This window comes from Micropterus salmoides, unplaced genomic scaffold, assembly GCF_014851395.1.
Source record: "Micropterus salmoides isolate LMB-PRFRI ecotype aquatic unplaced genomic scaffold, ASM1485139v1 Ms_hic_scaffold_9, whole genome shotgun sequence".
Lineage (NCBI taxonomy): Eukaryota > Metazoa > Chordata > Actinopteri > Centrarchiformes > Centrarchidae > Micropterus > Micropterus salmoides.
Genome location: NW_024044681.1, coordinates 6,706,403 through 6,730,461, shown reverse-complemented (window position 1 = coordinate 6,730,461; position 24,059 = coordinate 6,706,403). Strand labels below are relative to the sequence as shown.

Genomic DNA, 24,059 nt, shown 5'->3' with positions numbered 1-24,059 from the left:
TTGAGAAAGCACTTCTATTTTTTATGTTCACTTTGGAAGACATCACATGACCAGGGTTTGGGGAAATGATGGAATAGAGAAGATCTATATCTTAACTGTTAATCACGCAGACGTGTAATTGCGTAATGTGGGGAAATGGGTGTGAGGACTGAGCTTAAATTCAGGTGTGGGTAGGCAAACCCTGCAGACCAGGTCTGCTCACTTGGAAACAAGCACAGACTCTAACCTGCTGTCTGCAAAGGGAAAATATATTTGCATGATTTTAGATTTTGCATGTGAACAATCATCTCTGCTGATCTTTATTTCTTATAGGAATGCAAACTGGAAGAAATTCTCTGTGCTACAACAGGTTAATGTCTTAATTGCTTCTCTAAAATGTCGTATGTAAATCAATCTCTGTCCAATGTCACAACTGAAACACAGTATCAGGGGTTACTGGAAAGACTGTTATTTTCCACTCTGAATACAGTGCCATGTTGTGTGTTTCTCTTCATTAATGGGACCATGTTGTTCACATTGAGGAGTAAACCAGTGTTTTGTGAGACCTCTCGTTACATTCTGCTGTTTAACCTCCTTCTTGCAGACACTGTTCAGATGGCAGTGAGCCAGTTACTGTATGTAATCGCTGCTTGTAGAATAACGCTGACGTATCCTGTGTGTGGTGTTCTTGACATGCTTGGTTATCTCACAAATGAAATCTCTCCTCTCACACTGGTGGTGATGTCTCTGGAGAGATTTGTAGCTGTGTGTTACCCACTGAGGCACGCTAACATCATCACCGTCAGAAACACAGGGGGGGCCATCATTGTGATTTGGGTCTTCAGTTCACTAAATGTTCTCACCCGAGTTCTTTTGCTTTTAGAATTTCCTTTTAAAGACCTGGAGAGCCTGCAGATGAAAGATTTTTGCTCTAACATGGCCATGCTTCTTGGCCAAGTATCTGCTGATTATGGCAAAGCCTACACTTGTTTTCTGTTTGTATCAGCGGGTTTGGTAATAACTTCCTCCTATATTGGTGTGATGATAGCAGCCAGGTCGGCCTCCACAGACAAAGCTTCAGTCCGTAAAGCTCGTAACACACTGCTGCTGCATCTGGTGCAGCTGGGCCTCAGTCTCTCCTCGACTATATACAGTCCTCTGCTCATTGCTCTTTCAAGAATTGTAACAAGGATAGTAATTGTGCGCATCCAGAATGTTTTTTATCTGTGTGTTTTTATATTCCCCAGATGTCTGAGTTCTCTCATCTATGGCCTCAGAGACCAGACCATCAGACCCGTTCTCATGTACCATCTATGCTTTCGACTGAAACGTTCCAGCTCAGGCTGAGAAGTCAAGTTTTAAGGGAGGCCTTCATAAATCACCATATCTGACTGTAGAGACTGCACAAGAAAGAAATTGAAAACACAGTTTATAATTTTGTAAATGTCACTAATGCTTGAAATTCATAATCATATCATAATTCTCACGTCCAAGAGCAGGTGATTTTAAACGGATGTCTTAAGTTGTTTTTATCTCACTTTATCCTAATGTGTTTTCAGCATAGTTGTAACTTCTAACGTGTTATTGTGTGTCAAATGCTTGGGGAGGGGGGAGCTTTATTCCTTTGTTGGATAAGTATGGACTTCATAGAGATGACACAAGAATGAGACATAGAATCCCTGACGGATGCAAACACGGCATCTTAACAGCTAGGCCCTCACGCGCCCCAGCACATGTGTTCATTGTGATAATACATTGCAGGGCTTGTTGTAGAATAATAAAACAAAGCATGTGTAATAACTTATAAAGATGGGTTATTAACTGGTTTGACATGAAAAATGCAGCTTAATCCTCTGTCACGCTCATCTGCCCTGGTGATAAGACGCTGGCCAACACAGGCAGCCCTCATCACTGCTACACCAGCATTTTACACCATTCAGTGCATCCAAAATCAGCCTTTATCTAACCTCACAGTGTCCTGACCTCCCCAAACACCCGCAGTGCTTAAAAACACAGAACATGGGGGTAAAGATTATGCAGATAGCCCCCTTATTTAGAACGAAGGAAAGAAAGAAGTGTGGAACTTAAAGTTTCAAAATTGATTAAATCAATAAGAATGTATGAACTAAATTATCATTTAATTCAAGAGTAAAACATAAATAGTTCAATGAATAGTGAAATTCATCATTATTGTCACATGCTATTAAATTATTCTTATTTTCATGGAAACAAAGGCTGTATCACTACCTATTGCACTATATTTACATCTGTTATCTGCCATTTTATTTGAGTGTCCAAATTGTAAGTATAAAATATATGCATCATACAGTATGGCTCTTTGAAACCAAGTAAAACTCCAAACTTAAAGTTTAATTGCCTCGTACTCCCCTCTGGGTTGTCTGGGTAGATTTGAATATAATTTTTCATTGTGTGTAGGGCTATGCTGTGTTAAAAGGGGGTATTAAAGGGGCTATGTGGAGTTTTCTTCTGTAATTTGTAATGCATCACCTGTGTGAGAACAAACAAAACAGGGACCCACTAGTAGAAGTATTACTCCATAGTACTCCACACGTAACCTTTTAAGTTACTCTAAAGTTCGACATTTTAGGAAATAGGCTTATTTTCTTTCTTTCTAAGAGTGAGGTGAGAGGATTGGTATCAATCAAATGTGTGTTCACTGTAGTGGGTTAGTATGGAGCTGGAGTCCGGCCTGGTTAACCTAGCTTAGCATAAGGACTAGAAGCAGGAGGACACAGCTATCCTGGCAAATCACCCTTCTTCCACGTTGTCCAGCAACCCTGCTCCCCCTGTGCCATCGCCTTCAGCCTGCACTCCTCCTGCTCCATCCTCATACCTTCGAAGATAATAAGGCTCTGAACCACATCCGATGCCTGCTCGCCCTGTATGAAGGCTGCCCCGTCTCTTTAGGGGTCTGAATGTGCACGGTGCAGTTTGAAGCAAGCGTGTGATGTCATCCAAGTAACTCCTCAGTTCGGGGAGCCTCCACCTTCCAGGCAGCCAGACTCCACCCATCACCTGCCTCGCTCCGATCAAGCTGACTTTGAATGCTGCTATGAAGAGGGTGGGGGAGATGGAACATCCCATTGCAATTCCTACTTCCAGCTGCTGCCGTCTGGTGGTGACCTGGCGTGGGGGAGGGCATGTGCAGCTCCTGGAAGTAGCTCATCACAATGGACTTGATGCTGTCAGTAGAAAAAGTCACAGGCAATGAGCTGATGTGGCACTGACCCCTATGCATTGGCTAGGTCCAGCCATACAACGTGCACATCCTTCTTCTCCTTCTTAGTGGTCTGACTGTTCACAAATCACAGTGGCATATTTAACACAGCTCCGGAAGCCTGGGACCCCGGCATTCAGGTAGCTGGAATCGATGTAGCTATTCCTCATCGTGTCGGTGGGCATCCTTCTCGCCATGACTGAGAAGAAATTCTTCCCCTCAACATTCAGCAGGACTATGAGTTAGCTGATTGTCTTTGAGCTCTGCTCCTTGGGAACAGACTGCAACTGCCCTTTGCCAAGGAACCTGAGAAAGTGGAGATGTGGCTAAAGAGAGGTGACATGTAGAGAGCACAAAAACCTGACAACAGACGAAATAAACTTTAACTAGCGACAGCTGATGAGACTTGCTGCCTATGACATTGGACATTTTAATCAGCAAAGCGATAGTTTTCTGCTTCACTTCTGCAAAATCCACAAAAGTCTAAAAATCAGGCAAAACACAGGAAAACACTGGAGATGAGGCTGGGACTCTTGACAAAATACAAAGATAAAAAATGTTTAAACAAAAGACAAGGGAAGCACATGGACTGTACAGTATATGCACAGAGAGAGGGTCAGACACGACACGGGTGAAACTCATAAATGCATGAAGACATACAAAGAAGGATTCTTAACTTAACAAAACTCAAAGTATGTATGAAGTTTTATTTTTTTTACTATTTATTCTGTTTTTCAGTGTTTTTCTTATGGAGTAATGCTTGTGTTATGACCCTGGGGTCATATTTTGTTGTTTATCTCTCCTGGCACTGTCAGCTGTTATCCTCCATTAGAGTGTGTGTGTGAGTGTATGCAGGTACTGGAGAACAGGTGGACACACTGGATTGGTCTGGTTGAGCTGATTGGAGCCTCCTGATTGGGCATCTGGATGACAGCAGCCATCTTAAGCCCTACGGACAGGAACTCTGCCCCTCTCTCTGCCATTCCCAACCTGCCTGAGGACTGTGTGCTATGTCTGTGTTTATTGTACATAGTGAACGGTTGTGACTATATTCAACTTAGATTGTAAGTAGTAAAGTAGTCCTTCTGATTGTCTTATGACAACCTGGTTTTGTTGGCTTTGCCATTTTTGTTTCTAGGAAGCAATTTCCTTTTGTTGTAGCTATATTGTGTCAGCTACTAGCAGTGAGTAGGAGTGAGAAGCCCTTTCTTTTGTTTGCACCGTTTTCTCCTGTTTTTGGACTTAGAAGCCTAGTTTTAGAGCTTTGTCTTTTCTTTACCTTTTGGTTTTGGGTTTAGGAAAGATTTAGGTTTTTTCTTAGTGTTTTGGTTGTTGTTTTGGGCACTGCTCATCTCCGAGGTATAATAAAAACTGCTAAATTGTATTTGTTGTGTACTGGCCTTGTTTGGGAATGGGAAGAGTGGGAGGCCACACATTTATGTTACCTCCAGGACACCCCTAGACCTTGGGACGTAACATAAATTGGGGGCTCGTCCGGGATTGCTCGTGTTCTTTGTCATCGAATTAGGTAGGTTAGGTAAGTTGTTTCTTGTGTCTCTATCCGTGTGGTTGGCAGTTTTCTTTTGTAGTGGTGGCAAAATGGAGTTTAAATTAGAGGATTTTGCTACTAGTCCGTCGATTGATAAGTTGGATAAATGTAAGAAGACTGACCTGATTTTAGTGGGGAACTTTTTTGATGTGCAGTTTCCACTCAGTCTTAAGAAGCAGGAGTTAAAGGAGCTCCTATGCTTAAAGCTGACTGAAAGGGGTTTGTTTGGGGAGTTAAATCCTACAGAGGGGGATCCGGGTGATCGTGCTGGTATTGTTACCCCACTCCAAATAATACCACCTCAAGGCCTTGCAGCTCAGACGAGCCCGACTGCAGAAGAGCTGAGGCTAACGCTGCAGATAAAAGAGGCAGAGGTGAGAAATCGGGAGTTGGAGGTGCAAGCCATGCATTTAAAGATAAGAGTTCTGGAGATAGAGCGGGGAGCCGCTACATCTGCCAGTTCTCCTACCTCACCATCACCCACTCCAAGACCCCAAGACAGCTTTGACGTGAGTAGGCACATTGCATTAGTTCCACCATTTAGAGAGTCTGAGGTAGACTGCTTTTTCAATGCTTTTGAACGTATTGCTGCTACACTGGATTGGCCAAAGAGTGTGTGGCCTCTGTTACTCCAATGTAAGTTAATAGGCAAAGCTCAGGAAGTCTGTACCTCTCTGTCCATTGAAGACAGTTTGAATTATGATGTTGTTAAAACCACTGTCCTTCGTGCCTATGAGTTAGTGCCAGAAGCATATAGGCAAAAATTTAGAGCTTGTGAAAAAACTGCCACCCAGACGTATGTAGAGTTTGCAAGAGAGAAAGGTACTCTTTTTGATAAATGGTGTCAGGCCAGTAAGATAGCAACGTTATTGGATCTGCGGGAACTTGTGGTGTTGGAGGAATTTAAGAATCGGCTCCCAGAGAAAATTGTCATGTATTTAAATGAACAAAAAGTCACTTCCCTTGCTGCTGCCGCTGTACTGGCGGATGAGTTTACCCTAACTCATAAATTTGTTCGTCGGGAGCCGACCTCAGTTGACCGTAAGGGTAACTCTCCTATGAGTTATCGTCGTAACCCCACTGCCACCACAGAAAGTCGGGAGTGTTTTTACTGTCATGAGCAAGGACACCTCATCGCTGCCTGCCCTTCTCTTAAAAGGAAGGAGCACAGTATGAATGCCAAAACACCCTCACCAATAGGGCTCATCCACACTTCACCCCACAAAAAGTTGAATCTGGTTAATGCTCAAAAAGACCACATTGACGAGGCTTTTAGGCCATTTGTGTCACAGGGTTTTGTTTCTCTGGTGGGTGAGGAAAAACAAATCCCTATCACTATCCTGCGGGATACTGGAGCCAAGCAATCACTGATCCGTGATGGTGTTTTACCTCTCTCAGCTGAGACCTATTGTGGTGCAGACGTGTTGGCATGGGGAGTCAAAATGTGTGCAGTGCGGGCGCCGTTGCACTTCATTCAGTTGTTCTCCAGATTTGTGTCCGGGAAATTTAGAATTGCTATGCGCCCTCAGTTGCCAATAGCCGGTATAGACTTAATCCTCGGTAACGATTTGGCTGGCGGTAAAGTTTTCCCATCTCCCGAGGTGATCGAACATCCGATTGCGGATGAATGCGTTCCCGACACTGGGGTGCCTGACTTGACCCCGTTGTTTCCTGTTTGTGTTGTAACCCGTGCTCAAGCACAAAAGCTTGGCGACTTGGTGGATCTTAGCGACTCTTTCATGAGCGGCTCTGATCCAACAAGCTCCCATCACGATTGTAGAGAAAATGCACCTATCTGTGTGGAGCTTCAGCCTGATTATCAAAACCTAACCCTTGCTGTAGATAAAGAGCAGCTGATCAGAGCACAGAAAGCTGACTCTAGCTTAACCTCTTGCTTTTCTCTTGCAGAAAGCCAATCATGTGAAAAGTCTGTGTCCTACCTGGTTGAGGATGGTGTTCTTCTGCGGCACTGGTCTCCAAGCTCTGGTAGTACGCACGAGTCAGTGTCCCAAATTGTAGTGCCACAGGCATTCCGATCTCAGGTCTTAAGTTTGGCCCATGACCATTGCATGTCCGGCCACTTAGGCATAAGGAAAACGTACAATCGTGTGCTTCGTTATTTCTTCTGGCCTGGACTTAAATCAGATGTGGTAAAATTCTGTCGATCGTGCCACACCTGTCAGGTCTCAGGTAAACCGAATCAGGTGATTCCTCCTGCTCCATTAAGGCCCATTCCTGTCGTCGGAGAACCTTTTGAGCACGTTATTGTTGACTGTGTTGGTCCTTTACCTAAAACAAAGTCCGGTAACCAGTATGTCCTCACCATTATGTGTTCTGCCACTCGTTACCCTGAAGCCATTCCGTTGCGCTCATTGAAGGCCCGTGTCATTGTGAAAGCACTTGTTAAGTTTTTCTCCACTTTTGGTCTTCCTAAACGCATCCAAAGTGACCAGGGATCAAACTTTATGTCCAAAATCTTCGCCCAGGTTATGGCAGAGTTACATGTGGCACACAATACCTCCAGCGCTTACCATCCAGAAAGCCAGGGCGCATTAGAGAGATTTCACCAAACTCTAAAAGGCATGCTGCGCAAGTTTTGCACTGAGTCAAACAGTGAGTGGGATGAGGGGTTGCCGCTGTTGTTGTTTGCTGTGAGAGAAACGTCACAGGAATCCTTAGGTTTTAGCCCGGCTGATCTAGTTTTCGGTCACACTGTGCGAGGCCCATTACGCCTACTGAGAGAGAAGTGGCTCTCAGGTACCACTAGCCCTAGTGACAATATTCTGGACTACGTTAGTTCGTTCAGGGAGAGGCTACATCATGCGTGTGATGTTGCCCGTGACACACTCTCAAGTGCCCAGACAAAAATGAAAGTTACTTATGACAAAAAGTCTGTGGTGCGTACCTTTCAGTCCGGTGAGCGCGTACTAGTTCTGTTACCTGTCGTTGGTTCTGGTTTGCAAGCAAAGTTTTCTGGTCCTTATGTGGTCGATCGTAAACTTAGTGACACGGATTATGTAATCCGGACCCCTGATCGTAGAAGGAAAACTCGTGTGTGTCATGTCAACATGCTTAAAACCTATGTTGACCGTAATAATTCTGTTAGTTCACCCCTCGTGGTTGCACCTATGGCCTTAGTGTCAGTCGTTACATACAGTCCCAGTGATGATGGGCTGGATGACCGGCGTAGTTCTGTTTCCAGTGTGCGCCTTAGAAACTCTGAAATATTGACAGACTTAGACACACATTTGGTGCATCTGTCTGATTCTGCTAGGACTCATGTTAGTGAGCTCATTAAGGCTCATCCAACTCTTTTCGGGGACATTCCCATGCAGACCAATGTGCTAAGTCATGATGTTGATGTAGGCGATCATCAACCCATAAAACAGCATGCATATCGTGTCAATCCAACAAAACGTGCATTAATGCAGCAGGAGGTAAAGTACCTCCTTGACCACGGTTTTGCTGTCCCAGTAGTAGTTCCTGGAGTTCCCCTTCACTGCTGGTCCCCAAACCTGACCAGACCACACGTTTTTGCAATGATTATCGAAAAGTCAATGCTGTTACCAAACCAGATTCTTTTCCACTTCCACGCATGGATGACTGTGTGGATCGAGTAGGGTCAGCAAAATATGTCACCAAATTGGACCTACTAAAAGGATACTGGCAGGTCCCACTTACTCAACGCGCCTCTGACATAAGTGCCTTCGTCACTCCGGATCATTTCCTCCAGTATACAGTCATGCCATTCGGTCTGAGAAATGCCCCTGCAACTTTCCAGCGGTTGATGAATACAGTCCTATGTGGGGTTGCAAATTGTGAAGTTTATTTGGATGACATCGTGGCCTATTCGTCAACTTGGTCTGATCACATGAGGACCCTCAGAGTGATTTTTGAACGCTTGTGTGCTGCTTCCCTTACACTCAATCTGGCTAAATGTGAGTTCGGGAAGGCTGTTGTTACCTACTTAGGTAAACAAGTAGGTCAAGGTCGTGTCTGCCCAGTTACTGCCAAAGTACAGGCAATCTTAGATTTCCCAGCTCCTCAGACACGTCGTGAGCTCCGTCGTTTTCTGGGGATGGCTGGGTACTACCGTGCGTTCTGCAAAAACTTTGCTGATGTGGTAGCTCCTTTAACCAGTTTGGCAAGTCCCAAAACTCTTTTCCAGTGGTCAGAAGAATGTCAGATGGCTTTCGAGGCTGCCAAAGTTCTCCTCTGCAGTGAGCCTGTGCTCGCCGCCCCAAACTTCACTCGTCCATTTAAGCTGGAAGTAGATGCCAGTGCGCTTGGTGCGGGTGCAGTGCTCCTGCAGGAGGATGTGCGAGGCATTGATCACCCCATTTGCTACTTTTCCAAAAAGTTCAAAAGACACCAGCTGCATTACAGCACCATTGAGAAGGAGGCCTTATCATTGCTGTTAGCATTACAACACTTTGAAGTGTACCTTGGGTCTAGCCATGTGCCAGCCATCGTCTTCTCTGACCACAACCCCCTGGTGTTCTTGACTCGAATGCAAAATAGCAACCAGCGTCTCATGCGCTGGTCCCTATTACTGCAGGACTTTAATATTGAGGTTCGTTACAAAAAGGGTTTAGAAAATGTTATGGCTGATGCTCTCTCTAGGTCTCATTGAATCAAACCTTTTTCTTAAGAGGAAAATGTTTGATCTTGGGTGGGGAGGTGTTATGACCCTGGGGTCATATTTTGTTGTTTATCTCTCCTGGCACTGTCAGCTGTTATCCTCCATTAGAGTGTGTGTGTGAGTGTATGCAGGTACTGGAGAACAGGTGGACACACTGGATTGGTCTGGTTGAGCTGATTGGAGCCTCCTGATTGGGCATCTGGATGACAGCAGCCATCTTAAGCCCTACGGACAGGAACTCTGCCCCTCTCTCTGCCATTCCCAACCTGCCTGAGGACTGTGTGCTATGTCTGTGTTTATTGTACATAGTGAACGGTTGTGACTATATTCAACTTAGATTGTAAGTAGTAAAGTAGTCCTTCTGATTGTCTTATGACAACCTGGTTTTGTTGGCTTTGCCATTTTTGTTTCTAGGAAGCAATTTCCTTTTGTTGTAGCTATATTGTGTCAGCTACTAGCAGTGAGTAGGAGTGAGAAGCCCTTTCTTTTGTTTGCACCGTTTTCTCCTGTTTTTGGACTTAGAAGCCTAGTTTTAGAGCTTTGTCTTTTCTTTACCTTTTGGTTTTGGGTTTAGGAAAGATTTAGGTTTTTTCTTAGTGTTTTGGTTGTTGTTTTGGGCACTGCTCATCTCCAAGGTATAATAAAAACTGCTAAATTGTATTTGTTGTGTACTGGCCTTGTTTGGGAATGGGAAGAGTGGGAGGCCACACATTTATGTTACCTCCAGGACACCCCTAGACCTTGGGACGTAACACTTGGCAAGTTCTACTTCTCTTTTGGGAGGTGTAGAGGTGTGATGGGAGCTCATTCACAGTCCACTGGGTCTGATGATGATCAGTTCAGTGACATGATCTACTAATTAGGCTCACAGATAGGTGATAGCCAAACTTATAGTGGTGCTATTGATAATGTTGCACTATATATGACACAAAATGGTTTCATTTATTGTCGATGGATGTTTCTTAAGAATTTTTTTGGATTTTTATTTGTGAATGTAAAAGAACAGGTGCTCTGTAGAAAATCATACATACTGTTACCACTATACAATCACATGGCTGGCCTACACTAGAATGCAGCCAATAGAAAAGACCAGAGGCCTTGCCCCAGTATACTTTAACATCTAGAAAGGAGCTGGGGATTGAACTGCCAACCCTGTGACTAATGAACCACAGCAATCTGACCACCATCTTGTATATGCACAAGATCCTCCGTCCTCCTTCTTGTGACCTGGAAATCGACCTCAGCGCGCCATCATAAAGGACATTTCACTTCCTAAAATGACGAGTGAGGATTAAAGGGTGGGTTTTTTAGGGGACAGCAAATTTACAGAAGCTGTATACTCTCTAGTGGTGCTACCAGCAGAGTTTCAGGAGTGGGACCACACATCAATGATGTCACTCCTGGCATTTACATAAGTACCCACACAACACATGTCCTCTTCTTCCCTCTCGCATTCCTCACCTGAACCGAGACCAAGGAACAGTGTGTCAAATATGTGAATCTTGTAAATTATTACAAGGTACTTCCATCCACTTACCTCTTTTGAGAAAGTGTACATCTTCTACACCCACGTCAGCAGACCCAGCACAGAAGCGGAACCCTTCTCCGTCTCCACGCTTGAGACCCCGATTTCCACAATCCTAAAGCCAAAGTGAGTCCAGCTTTAATGTCATCTCTTCCACGGTCCACTTTTCTAAATGTAGGGGCCTACTAAATATGGCTAAATGAAAAGACTGTTTCTTCGTATGTGGGATCTTAATGGGAAAAACTACACCTTCCATGATGCTTTGCTCTTTGTGAATTCCAGTGTCATGATAACGTAGCCAATGTGATTTTAGTTTGTTTTGACTGATGTAAACTAAGCCAATTAGAGATCACTTGGGAGCTAGCCTGCTGAGTAGCATCGCTGTGAGGAGGTACCCCGCCCACGGGAATTGCATTGCGGCCCGGACATCTACCTACTGCACCTCGCCATTCTGCTGCATCGTCTACCTGTGGATTCTTTGGAACTGTCGGAGTGACGGAGGTGCGTGAGTAAGGGGAGACTTTTCTGAACATTGAACTGTACTACCAGGGAGTTAAAGGATTTCTCTTTCATATGTGCGCCACCGTATGGCCCCTAATGTTTACAAATCCAAGCGCTTGGTAATAATTTGAACATTTCTTTAAGTTGGAACTGTGGTAGTACAGATTTCTGTACTTGGGACTTTATTGTACTGAAGGGGTATCTTTTGGTATTGATACCTCTACAGGTTACATTTATTTTCATTCAGTTCACACACACAGTTTAATATTTTTTTTATTCCATCCTAAGAGAAACAAAACAGTGAAGTGTTATTTTGAAGAGTACCAGAGTGGTTTGATAAAGCATCTTTTGGCTGTGTTCATTGTAAGGTTTAAACTTTAGTGATTTGGGTTTGATACAAAAATGTGGTGTTTTAAAGAAAACCCTTGGTTTTGAAAGTACCAGGAAAGTAAAAATAAATGTTTTTTCCCTTTTTTCATACTATATGTTGTTGTTGTTCATATTTGACTTACTTATAAATACTTACCATTATTCTGGGGAACTTCAGTACAGTTCTTAAGGTGAGCTTAGTAGTTCCACAGTGGAGGCACCGCACTATTATTGTTCTTACATACACAGTTTATTTGTTGTCTGTACTTACAGGGAATATTTAGCCAGCAGAACCCAGGATCCTGTTTAACACACTTTTGATATAGTAGCCCAGTGTGATAGTAAGGACCACCTTAGGTCTTGTTTGATCAGCTCTACTGGTGTCAACAAGGGGTTACATAAGCTATCGGGAACAATGCACCAGACGAATCCTCCGCCTCACAACAAACCCCATGCCCGCGAGGCCCCGAGTCATAAACAATCAGCATGAACAATCTGATTGTAACCATAGCCACTCTTCAGAAAACAGTTAAAGGTGAAATAATTCTGATTTAGAGAACAGACAATACAGCAAACTTTTCAAGCTATAATGTCAGCGTGCCATGCCTTCTGTTTTGTCAACACCAGCTCCCTTCCGGGTCAACGCTACTGTTAAAAGGGACTGTTCACATATTTCCTCCAGCTCAAGATAGCAGAAAAGTCAGTACCAAAGCAAAACAGAACGTCTGTTGTGGTGGCAGCCCGGCTGGCGGTGAGTGTCCTGTTTATTTTTCCTTTTTTCTTGTGATTCTGTTTTTCCCTTGTGTTTTCGCCTGCCTGCCTGTGTCCCCTCTGCTCTCCTTGATTGTGTTCTCCCTCTCTCTCTCTCTGCTCCTGAGCCCAGCTGACGATCCGCACCTGCACCTCATCAGCCTCCTCCTCTGCCACACCCGCCAGCAATCAACTCCATCCCTGCCAGTATTTCAACCCCGGTTCTCCACACAATCGTGGCTTGATCATCGTTGCTCCTGACCTGGTGCCACTGCTTGCCTCAAGCCTTTTGCCACATCTCGGCCCCCGGTGCTCCTCGGCTCCTCTGCCTCAGCCCCCTCTGCCCTACTTGCTCCTCGGTCCCCTGTGCCCGCATTCCCCCGGCATCCACCTCTCCCTCACCTCCACTTCCTCAGCCCCTTTTTCCCTCAATAAATCCTCTTTCACCTGAGCGTTGCTTTTGGGTCCTCTCTGTCCAGCAACCGTAACAACTTCAACCAACACCAGAAATTCAAGGCCTCCCCCTCTCATTGGGGTGGACCGTACCACCAGCATACATCATACAGGACAACCACATTGAGTCGTCAGCATCCCCACCATCCAGTTCCAGCAGCTTCAGGCACCCCAGCCATCTACATCTACCAACCACAGCAGCAGCTTCATGAGGGGCCTTCAGCACCAGGACGCCAGCGCCACCGCTGGACTCTTCCAGGAACTACAGCAGCCAGTTCCATAAGGCCCCCCAGCACCGAGATGCTAGTGCCCCCAGTCATACCCCCCACCTCAAGCAACCTCAGCAGCCGATTTCAGTAGGGGCTTATGGCCCATTTATACTCCTGGGTAGGGTCTACGTGCGTCGTAGGCTACGCACGTAGCCATGCATTTATACTTGTGTGTCGGTGTGTCCATCATTCTGCACTTACACCCACTGCCCACTCCCAGTAACCACTAACACAAGCATGCAAGATGGTCCATTACACATAACCACCTGAAAAGTCATCAGAAACCTTTCCAAAGGACAGGCACTTCATGCTGTTCTTTGCTTATCTTTCAATAATAATCAACTCCAGTTCTGACATAACTGATGCTAGCAACATACAACCTAAACGCTTAAGTACAGTTGTTTCAAACACACAATTATTACGAACTCAGTCGTTTTGAGCCAACAGCCGTTTCGAGCCAACAGTTGTTGTTTTGTAGTTGTTTTAAGCAAAAAGTCCTTTTCTCGTTTCAAGTAAAGAGTCATTACCTAGCCACTGTCGTCATCTAGCTATATAAGTTAAAGCAAACAGCAGTCATCTTGCTAAGTCATTTCGTGCTATAGCCGTTTTGAGCTAACATCCCTTGCTAGCTAACTTTGAGCTAACAACCATCTAGAGCCAACAGTCATTTCCTAGCTTAGTCATTCCAAGCAATCGTCTTCTAGCTAATTCAGTTTGAGCTATACTTGTTTTCAAGCAAACAGTCGTTTCTATAAGTTGTCAAAACTAACAGTTCTTTCCCAGCTAAGTCTTTTCGAGCAAAACTAGTTTTGAGCCAACATTCGTTTCGAGCTAACATTCATTCCAGCTAACATTCATTTTGAGATATCATGGAGCTAACAGTAGTTTTGAGCTAGTTATCTTGGGGCGCTGGATTTATATATATATATATATATATATATATATATATATATATATATACTTTCTTTATTTGAATTTATATTTAAGTCATTGTAACTAATTATAATAGAAAAGTTGTTTTATCTAGCATTTTATCAGTGCTTATTGCTGTTGCACATTTCTTTCCCTTTCAGCAGTTCCAGTCCCAGACTGTGTATTTTTGTTTATTAAAAATAAATATATTTTGGAATATTTTGAATCACGTCTCTGCCTCATCAGTAAAATTCCTGTGTGCCTTTTTCTCTTTATTCTCCAAATAATCACGGTTTAAATAGTATTTCCTGGGGTGCAATTCCCTAAGTGCCGTAGTTTGGCTTTCATTCAATTCACCCCTTCCTGGTCCGCGTGCCACAATAGTACAGTTGCGTTAGCACCAGGATGCCAGAGTCCTCCGCTGCTCAGTCCCAGTCATCACTAACCTTACCGTGTCAGTCAGTTCGTTACATAGAAACATCAAAAATTCCTTGTTGGAAACTGTTTCGGGTAGGCTTTAGTTGGTTTATTAGGCACCGGGTTGCCAAAACCACTTGCAGCCCACATCCATCAATCTCTGCAGGTCATTTTAGTCTGGGATTCTGGCCCCAGGATGTCAAGATCTCCTGCGTCTCATCCTTACCACTCCAGCAAATTAAAGCTAGAACCTCCAGCAGTGGCATCCAGCTTTCATCTACAGCCCTAGCAGCACCAAGTTATTTCCATTTCTAATTTCGGTCTTCCCTCTTAACCCGTTACTCCACCCTCAGCTAATCTTGTTCTTATCATGCCTTTTCCTCACTAACCGCCTACTAAAAGATTCCTCGAAGGGCACCTCTACCATAAAAGGACAACATCCACCCTGTCGAGAGCTTTCTCCTGAAGAGTTTGCCTACACTTTCTCCATGCACTAACGACGTAATGATTACATGGCAATTATTCTAGATTTACATTTACTCATTTGGCAGATGCTTTTATCCATAGTGACTTACATTTGAGGAACAACATGCAAGCATCAACAGAGCATCATTCCACCATTGTGGTGTCACAGATGAGAACAGCCTGGACTGGGATTGCTTTTGTGAAGGGATGGCAGAGCCAGGCGGCGTTGGAGGAGCGTAGCGGCCGAGAAGGTACGTAAGTTTGTATTATAGAGTTTAGGTAGATGGGTGCAGACCCAGTAGTCACTCTGTATGCAAGCATTAGTGACTTGAATCTGATTCTGGAGGCCACGGGGAGCCAGCGGAGGTCACTGAGTAATGGAGTGACATGAATCCTTTTGGGCTGATCAAAAACCAGATGCGCTGCTGCAGTCTGAACCATTTGTAAAGGTTTCACCGCACAAGCTGGAACACCTGCTAGGAGGGCATTGCAATAGTAGATGCGAGAGATAACCAGGGCCTGTACCAGAAGCTGGGTGGCGTACTGAGTGAGGTAGGGCCTGATTTTCCTTATGTTGTATAGAGCAAAGCGGCATGACCGAGAGACAGTAGCAACATGGTCTGAAAAGGACAGCTGGTCATCAATCATGACATCCAAATTTCTCACCACCCTGGTTGGAGTGATGGTTGAGGAGTCATTTTGTAGTTTGATGTTATGGTGGGTAGATTGCTTGGCTGGAATGACCAAGAGTTCAATCTTAGAGAGGTTTAGTTGAAGGTGGCAAGCCTTCATCCATGCAGGTATGTAAATGCTCCGTACTTGTATAGCGCCTTTCTAGTCTTTTCGACCACTCAAAGCGCTTTTACACTACATCTGCATTCACCAGTCACACACATTCATACACTGAGCGTAAGTGCTCAAACGGAAACTAACATTCACACTCACTCATACACTGGCGGAATAGCCGCCAGGGGCAATTCGGGGTTCAGTATCTTGCCCAAGGACACTTCGACTTGCAACCAGGGGAAGCCAGGATTGAACCGCCGACCTTCCGATTAACGGCTAACCCGCTCTACCTCCTGAGCCACAGCCGCCCCGAGAGTCCGAGAGACAGTCCGTGATCCGCGTCGAGATGGTGGGATCGTCTGGCAGGAAGGATAGGTAGGGTTGCGTATCATCTGCATGGCAGTGGTAAGAGAAGCCGTGCGAGCGAATGATTGGCCCCAAGTGAGGTGGTGTAGACTGAGAAGGGGCCCTAGCACTGAGCCTTGGGGCATCCCTGTGGAGAGGCAGTGGGAGGATAATTGTCTTTGTCACAAAATGTTGTAGGAACGCCCCGAGAGGTAGGATTCGAAACACAGGAGTGCTTTACTCTAGATGCCCATTGCTGAGAGAGCGGATAGCAGGATCCGGTGGTTGACTGCATGAGTTTAACAAAAGGTTAATTCATTCCACATGTGGAGGCTTCAGCATCGGATGGGTCTCCGTCGACAACATAGATGGGACACAAGGATGGGTCTGATGGTCTGGTCTCTGAGGCCATAGATGAGGGCACTCAGACATCTGGGGAGGACGAAAACACACACATACAGAACAATTGTTAAACTCCCAAACACTACCCCTGTGAAGGGGTAGTGACCATGAAACCCTAACATGCCCCTCAAGTGGTACCCCGTCTCATCCTGCTCGCAGCCCTCCTCTTACAGCAGACTTGCTGACCGTCATGGTGGATCCACACCATGTGTGCTGGTTACAGCATCCCTCACTTGACTTGAACCTTAGACGCAGGGTGAAACTGTATACCATAACATCTAAATTTGTTAAAACGGTCATTGTAATGGTTTGACTCATATTTAAAGGGTCGGGAACAGTTTGTTGTAGTTAATAAATCAAGGAATCCCCAAAGGAACTATTTTGGGCTCCATCCTTTTTAGTTTGTACATCAATGACTTGCCAGGAACATGTCCTGATATAGGTCTTAAGATGTATGCTGACGATACATTCGTCCATGTGTCTGGCCAAACCTGTAAAAATTGCTGCAGTCTTTACCACTTTAAGAGAGATGTCAAGCCCTGGTTGATTAAGCAACAAACTTGTACTTACGTCTGGTCTTCTGCAGTATCTTGCACTGTACTGTAAACTTTTGTATACTTTTCTTTTTGCCTCAGTGTTTTAATGTTTTATTTCACACATTGGATTGCTGTCTATGCAAGCTGTATCGGTCCCTACTAAAATAAACCATAAAGAAATAATAGGATAGAGATTACATCACCTATTACTGAGCTGCTAACCATGATGACATGTGATGGTGTCACGTGAAAATTTATTAAGAAAAAGCGTATATATATACATATAATATCAGAGTGCAGGCAAAGCCTGCAGAACACTTAGATGGGAATAAGCACAGAATGTAACTTGCTAATTATTTGCACAGGGACAGTGTATGTGGATGATTTTGGATGTGGCTCAACAGGGACTTGTGCTTAAAAGGAGTTTTAATTCTATTCGTTTCACAGTACAACAGGAAGAGATTTATTGTGCTTTCTTTTCCATTGATAAGTTAATATTTCTCATGTTGTACATTCTCCTCTGAGATGTCTGATGCAACTCAATCTCAATCCAACATAACTGTTGGATTGGGGTTAATGGAAAGAATGATGCCTTTCACTCTGACTACAATGTCATGCTGTATATTCTTGTTCATTAATGTCATCATGTTATTGATCTTGAGGAGTAAACCAGTGTTTTGTGAGACCTCTCGTTACATTCTTCTGTATAACCTCCTTTTTGCAGACACTGTGCAGATGGCAATGAGCCAATTACTGTACATACTGTCTGTGTGTAGAATAATCCTGACTTATCCTGTCTGTGGTCTTCTTGTGATGTTTGCCAATCTAACAAATGAAATCTCTCCTCTCACACTGGTGGTGATGTCTGTGGAGAGATATGTTGCTGTGTGCTACCCACTGAGGCACGCTGCCATCATCACTGTCAGAAACACAGGGGTGGCCATCACTGTGGTTTGGACCTTTTGTTCACTAAATATTCTCACTCGAGTTGTTTTACTGTTAGATTTTCCATTTCCAGAGAGCCTGCAGATGAAAGACATTTGTAATACACTTGTCATGTTTCTTGGGAAAAGATCTGCTGATTATGACAAAGCCTACACTTGTTTTCTGTTTGTATCAGCCGGTGTGGCAATCATTTCCTCCTATATTGGTGTGATGATAGCAGCCAGGTCGGCCTCCACAGACAAAGCTTCAGTCCGTAAGGCTCGTAACACACTACTGCTGCATCTGGTGCAGCTGGGCCTCAGTCTCTCCTCAACTGTGCACAACTCAATAATTTTTTTACTCTCAAAACTTTTCACAGGGGTAGTGTTTGGGAGTTTAATAATTGTTCTGTATGTGTGTGTTTTCCTCCTCCCCAGATGTCTGAGTGCCCTCATCTATGGCCTCAGAGACCAGACCATCAGACCCATCCTTGTGTCCCATCTATGTTGTCGACGGAAACTCTCGTCCCATCCGATGCTGAAGCCTCCATATATGGAATGAATTAACCTGTTTGTTAAACTCATGCTGTCATCTGACTGGCCTTCATAAATCAGCATATACAATATACACATTAATTTAGTTAAAATTAAATCTAGGTTTGTGGTATACTAATAAAACAAAATAAATAACCATAAATAATAATAGTGAGTGTGGCGCATAGGGGTCTTCCAACAGAAAGTTTTGAGAATTAAAGACTATATTTCCTGCATTCTTGTGAAGATTTCTGCACCAATTCTGCATTCTCTGCATCAATTTATGGTGGAAATGTTTTTATCTAGGCTATGTCAAAGGAAACACAAAACTCAGGCAGCAGGTGACAATTTAAAATATAAAATATACCAGAATATAATTCAGTCCATGTATGGCTTTCAAGCATTTGGTATTTCTTTTTCTTTCATGAATTAGTCTTCCCTCCCATTTGTGTGTTTGTTTAGGGAAGTTCCTCTTTAAATGTGTCACCTTTTCACCTCTAGTATAAATGAATTAATTTGAATCATAGGTGTCGTTTACACTGGGGATGCTTTTTTAAAGCACACTTTGTAACAAAAACATTCTGAAATATAACTTGTATCTAAATAATAAATGAAAATGAGGTCCCCCCCCAAACCCCCCACCTATATCTCGGCATTAATGATATCTTTAAAACACTGTTTAAGGATCTATTCGTCTTCTCTCGTGAACCTAATATTGCATATTGTGATGTCTCGCGAGCTAAGTGTCTCTTCACACTCCTAATCTGAGCCCCTAAGTCTCCACCACTTTTCAACACAGAGTGACGCCCTTGATTTTAATTCAGTTAGAAATTCCTCGGCTGAATGTTCAAAACTTTCTGCATATCTATCCCACATATCTGTGTAATCTGACATCTCCAGAAAGGCTTGAGAATAGCGTCATCATTTAATCACAATTCATAATATTTTTCAAAATCTCTACGCCCTATAATCTGCTGTTCATTACTTGCTCTGCTGATATGACAGAAACCCAGACAGACAGACACAGAACCCGTTTGGGACTACAGTTTTATTTAGTTATAACGTCACACTGGGTTTGAGAGTCTGCGGTTGGTGTTGACTTATGGTAGTTAAGTCATTAATTTGCTTTGCACATTACATGGTTGGCTCTATAAGTGAAAACACTTACCGTTACAGAATTGGATTGAACACAGCAGCTGATACAACATTCATTATCACCACAAGAGACTTGAGACTTAACTTGGACTCTAGCTCAAAGACTTGAGACTTGACTTGGACTCTAGCTCAGAGACTTGAGACTTGACTTGGACTCTAGCTCAGAGACTTGAGACTTGACTTGGACTCTAGCTCAAAGACTTGAGACTTGACTTGGACTCTAGCTCAGAGACTTGAGACTTGACTTGGACTCTAGCTCAAAGACTTGAGACTTGACTTGGACTCTAGCTCAGAGACTTGAGACTTGACTTGGACTCTAGCTCAAAGACTTGAGACTTGACTTGGACTCTAGCTCAGAGACTTGAGACTTAACTTGGACTCTAGCTCAGAGACTTGTGAGCATCTCTGAAAACGTTGTACCACAAATCCTCACATGGTAACTTCAGCAGCTCTGTGCAGCTCACTTTCCCAACAGAACAAGGCTGTGCTTCAGATTATATATTTCTATCTTGCAAAACAATACCAGCTACTTTACCCAATCACAAACTGTCTGCCACTAACTGCACGAGAGCGGGTTCGCTTGATTCGTGTCACAGCGTCCTCCAGTGTCACATCAGCTGGGTGCAGTGTAATCACGCCGAGTCGACGACATCACTTATAGGCTAAATTATTTTTTCCAATGCATGAGAAAATTGATGTATGGTGTGAGGGTGTGTGAAAAGTGTCAATTGACTCTCTTGCTTTTAACACACTGCTGTTTTCTAGTGACAACATGTGGAACCTGTCCTATTGAACCGCTGTATGGTCTTGGCCAACGTGCTGCAGCTCACTTTCAGGGTCTTATGGCCTCGGCCATGTTTATGTAGAGCAACCATTCTTTTTTTTCAGATCCTCAGAGTTCTTTGCCATGAGGTGCCATGTTGAACATCCAGTGACCAGTATGAGGGAGTGTAAGAGCGATAACACCAAATTTAACACACCTGCTCCCCATTCACACCTGAGACACCTAACACTAATGAGTCACATGACACCGGGGAGGGAAAATGGCGAATTGGGCCTAATTTGGAAATTTCCACTTAGGGGTGTCCTCACTTTTGTTACCAGCGGTTTAGACATTAACGGCTGTGTGATGTGTTATTTTGACGGGACAGCAGATTTACACTGTTATACAAGCTGTAGACTCATTGTAGCAAAGTGTAATTTCTTCAGTGTTATCACATGAAAAGATAGAATCAAAACTTTACATAAATGTGAGGGTGTTATGGGATTGCAAGGTGTGGGGACAGAGAGGACCCAAATGCAATGTTTGGAGGGAAGGAGGTTTATTGAGGGAGAAAGGGACTGGAGTGGAGGAAGAGGTGGATGTCGGGAAAGCACAGGCACGGGGAACCAAGGAGACGGGGGGCCAGGGAGCCGGGGAACACTGGGGTTCCGGCGGGCAGGCCAAGGACTGAGCTGTGCCGCCTAAGGGCGAACCGGGGGAGCCAGGGAGGTCCGGCGGGCGGCCCGAGGGCGGACCAGGGAAATCAGGGAGTCCAGAGGGGCGGCCCGAGGGCGGACCAGGGAAGCCAGGGAGGTCCGGCGGGCGGCCCGAGGGCGGACCAGGGAAGCCAGGAGGGTCCGGTGGGCGGCCCGAGGGCTGGGCTAAGGGACGAGACGACCTCTCCAGAGGCCGGTGAGCAAGGCGAGACAAGCCAGAGAGTTCGGGCGGGCGGCCCGAGGGACGGGCTAGGGGGCGAGACGACCTCTCCAGAGGCCGGGGAGCCAGGCGTGGCGACCTCTCCAGAGGCCGGGGAGCCGGGCTAGGGGCTGTCAGTGCGACAGCAGTGGGGGGATTCAGGGATGAGGCTGCTGGGCTGAGGGCCTTGCGGGCACCAGCGGTGCTGAAGCCGGTCGATCCGCCAACAGGGCATGGGGGCTAGTGGCCCTAAGGGGCAAGGGATCGGGGGGGACAGGCTGGAGGCTGGCGGTGCTAGCAGGTTGGGAATCAGGGCCAGGCTGGGGGCTAACTGGCTGGGGATCAGGGCCAGGCTGGGGGCTGACTGGCTGGGGATCAAGGACAGGCTGGGGGCCAGAGGCGCTAGCAGGCCGAGGGACAGGCTGGGGGCCAGAGGCGCTGGCAGGCATGGGGGCAGGCTGGGGGCTGGCGGCTGGGGTCTGGCTACACAGGGAAATGCTTCCCAGCCTGCAACTAGCGGGTTGGGTAGGAGACCACTGAGGGCTAGCGGGGAGATGGAAAAATCTGGCCAGCCACTCTGGGACGGTGTCTGAGAAACCTTTACCTGGCCAAAGGTCAAAAGCGCCAGCTTGTAGCCCGTGTGAGTCAAACCCCTCCACTTTTCCTCCAACTCCAACAGCTCCTTGCACAGCTGACTAGCTGCCTCCTGAAGGGCGGTTGCTGGGTCCATGGTTGGCTTGATCATTCTGTTATGGGATTGCAAGGTGTGGGGACAGAGAGGACCCAAATGCAATGTTTGGAGGGAAGGAGGTTTATTGAGGGAGAAAGGGACTGGAGTGGAGGAAGAGGTGGATGTCGGGAAAGCACAGGCACGGGGAACCAAGGAGACGGGGGGCCAGGGAGCCGGGGAACACTGGAGCCGAGGAAGCAAGGAGAGGTGGGGGAACAGGGAGGACGGCGTGAGGGAAGTCCGAGGAGGAGAGGGCCGGTGGAAGAGCCCAGCCGACTGAACAGAGGATGAGGTTGAGTGTACCTGGGAGGGAAACAGACAGAGAGACAGGGTTAGGGACGACAGCGACACGGCACAGGGAAAATGCGAAAAAACAAGGCGAGGATGGTGTGGAGAACCGGGGTTGAAATACAGACAGTCATGAGGTGATTACTGGCAGGTGTGGCAGGCTGACGAGGTGGCTGACGAGGTGCAGGTAGTTGGCTGGGCTCAGGAGCAGAGGGAGAGAGAGAGCACACAGGGGAGAAAACACAGGGAGGCAGGCAGGGAACAGAAAACCAAGGAAAAAAGCAGAAAAACTGATAAAAAGGAGAAAACCAGGACACTCACCGTCAGCCGGTCTGCCACCACAACAGAGGGGTGGACTCACTTTTGTGAGATACTGTATAATATGAAAAAATAATAAATAGTTAAGAGTTGTATCACCAGTATTGCAGGGTCACATTATTACACGGTTTATCAGTCCGGTGTGTTTTGTCCATGCAGTCTACTGGGAGCAATGCTGATTGTAAAGTCTGACAGCAGGAAGGAAAGACCTGCAGTACCTCCCCTTGATGCAACACAGGTGCAGCAGCCTGTCACTGAAGGAGCTGCTCAGTATCTTCAGAGCATCCTGCATGTGGGTGGGATGTGTTCCTCCATCATGTAGGATAATTTAGCCGCTGCCCCAGCAGACCACTCCATAGAAAATGGCTGATGCCACCACAGAGTCAAAAAGAATCCTCGGTAGAGCCCTCTGCATCCAAAGAACCCAACTGCAAACAACTGTGATGGACACATCCTATACCCTGTGTCCTCATAACCTCCTCCTGGAGGTGTTGTTTCTGCAGCCTGTTTGTAACAGAGTGGAGGACATCACAAGCTGAGTCAACCGTAGCAGTGGGGGAAATATACGCCGTCTGGAAACCGTCCAATGTAATGTTTGTGTCTTGATTGAGCTCCATCAGCCATGACTATTCCCTCTGGTGTCAGGTCAGTGCCGCCAGCTCGTCCATTTTATGAGAACACGGATTATCTTGTTACCATTATCATCATAGTTCATCCATCACAGAAAAATGAACTTGGTTAAGGATTTGAGTGACTTTGAGGAGGGCTAGATTTTGATGGCTAGACGACTGGGTCAGGGCATCTCCAAAACTGCAGCTCTTGAGGTAGGTTCCCAACCTGCAGGGGTCAGTGCCTATCACAGCTGGTCCAAGGAAGGAAAATCAGTGAACCGGCGACAGGGTTCAGGGGTGCCAGTTCTCATTGATGCACATAGGTAGAGAAGGCTGGCCCGTCTGGTTCTATCCAACACACGAGTTACTGTAGGTCACATCAAAAGTTACTGCTGGTTCTAATAGAAAGGTGTCAGAACACACGGTGCATTGCAGTTTGTTGCATATGGGGCTGTCAGGGTGCCCGTGCTGACCCCTGTGCTCTGCTGAAAGCGCCTACAATGGGTACGTGAGCATCAGAAATGGACCACGGAACAATGAAAGAAGCCAAGACAGACAGCCCGCACAAAATAGTCATTGCCTGCGCTTCTTTTACCTGCTGTTCCTTGTTCCTATCATGCTTGGATCTCTGGCACTCAGGATTTCTTCTGCAAGGTTCCAGCAAATCAACTTGGCTAACCATTT

The 24,059-nt window shown here is 45.6% G+C and overlaps 2 protein-coding genes across 2 annotated transcripts; both read left to right on the top strand.

Moving 5' to 3' along the window:
* Positions 1–375: 375 nt before the first annotated feature.
* On the top strand, positions 376–1,326 carry LOC119895637 (odorant receptor 131-2-like). The gene has a single exon (XM_038708889.1). It carries the CDS (start codon positions 376–378, stop codon positions 1,324–1,326), a length of 951 nt encoding a protein of 316 aa, XP_038564817.1.
* Positions 1,327–17,657: 16,331 nt separating this feature from the next.
* On the top strand, positions 17,658–18,623 carry LOC119895505 (odorant receptor 131-2-like). The gene has a single exon (XM_038708667.1). It carries the CDS (start codon positions 17,664–17,666, stop codon positions 18,621–18,623), a length of 960 nt encoding a protein of 319 aa, XP_038564595.1. The 5' UTR covers positions 17,658–17,663.
* Positions 18,624–24,059: the final 5,436 nt, after the last annotated feature.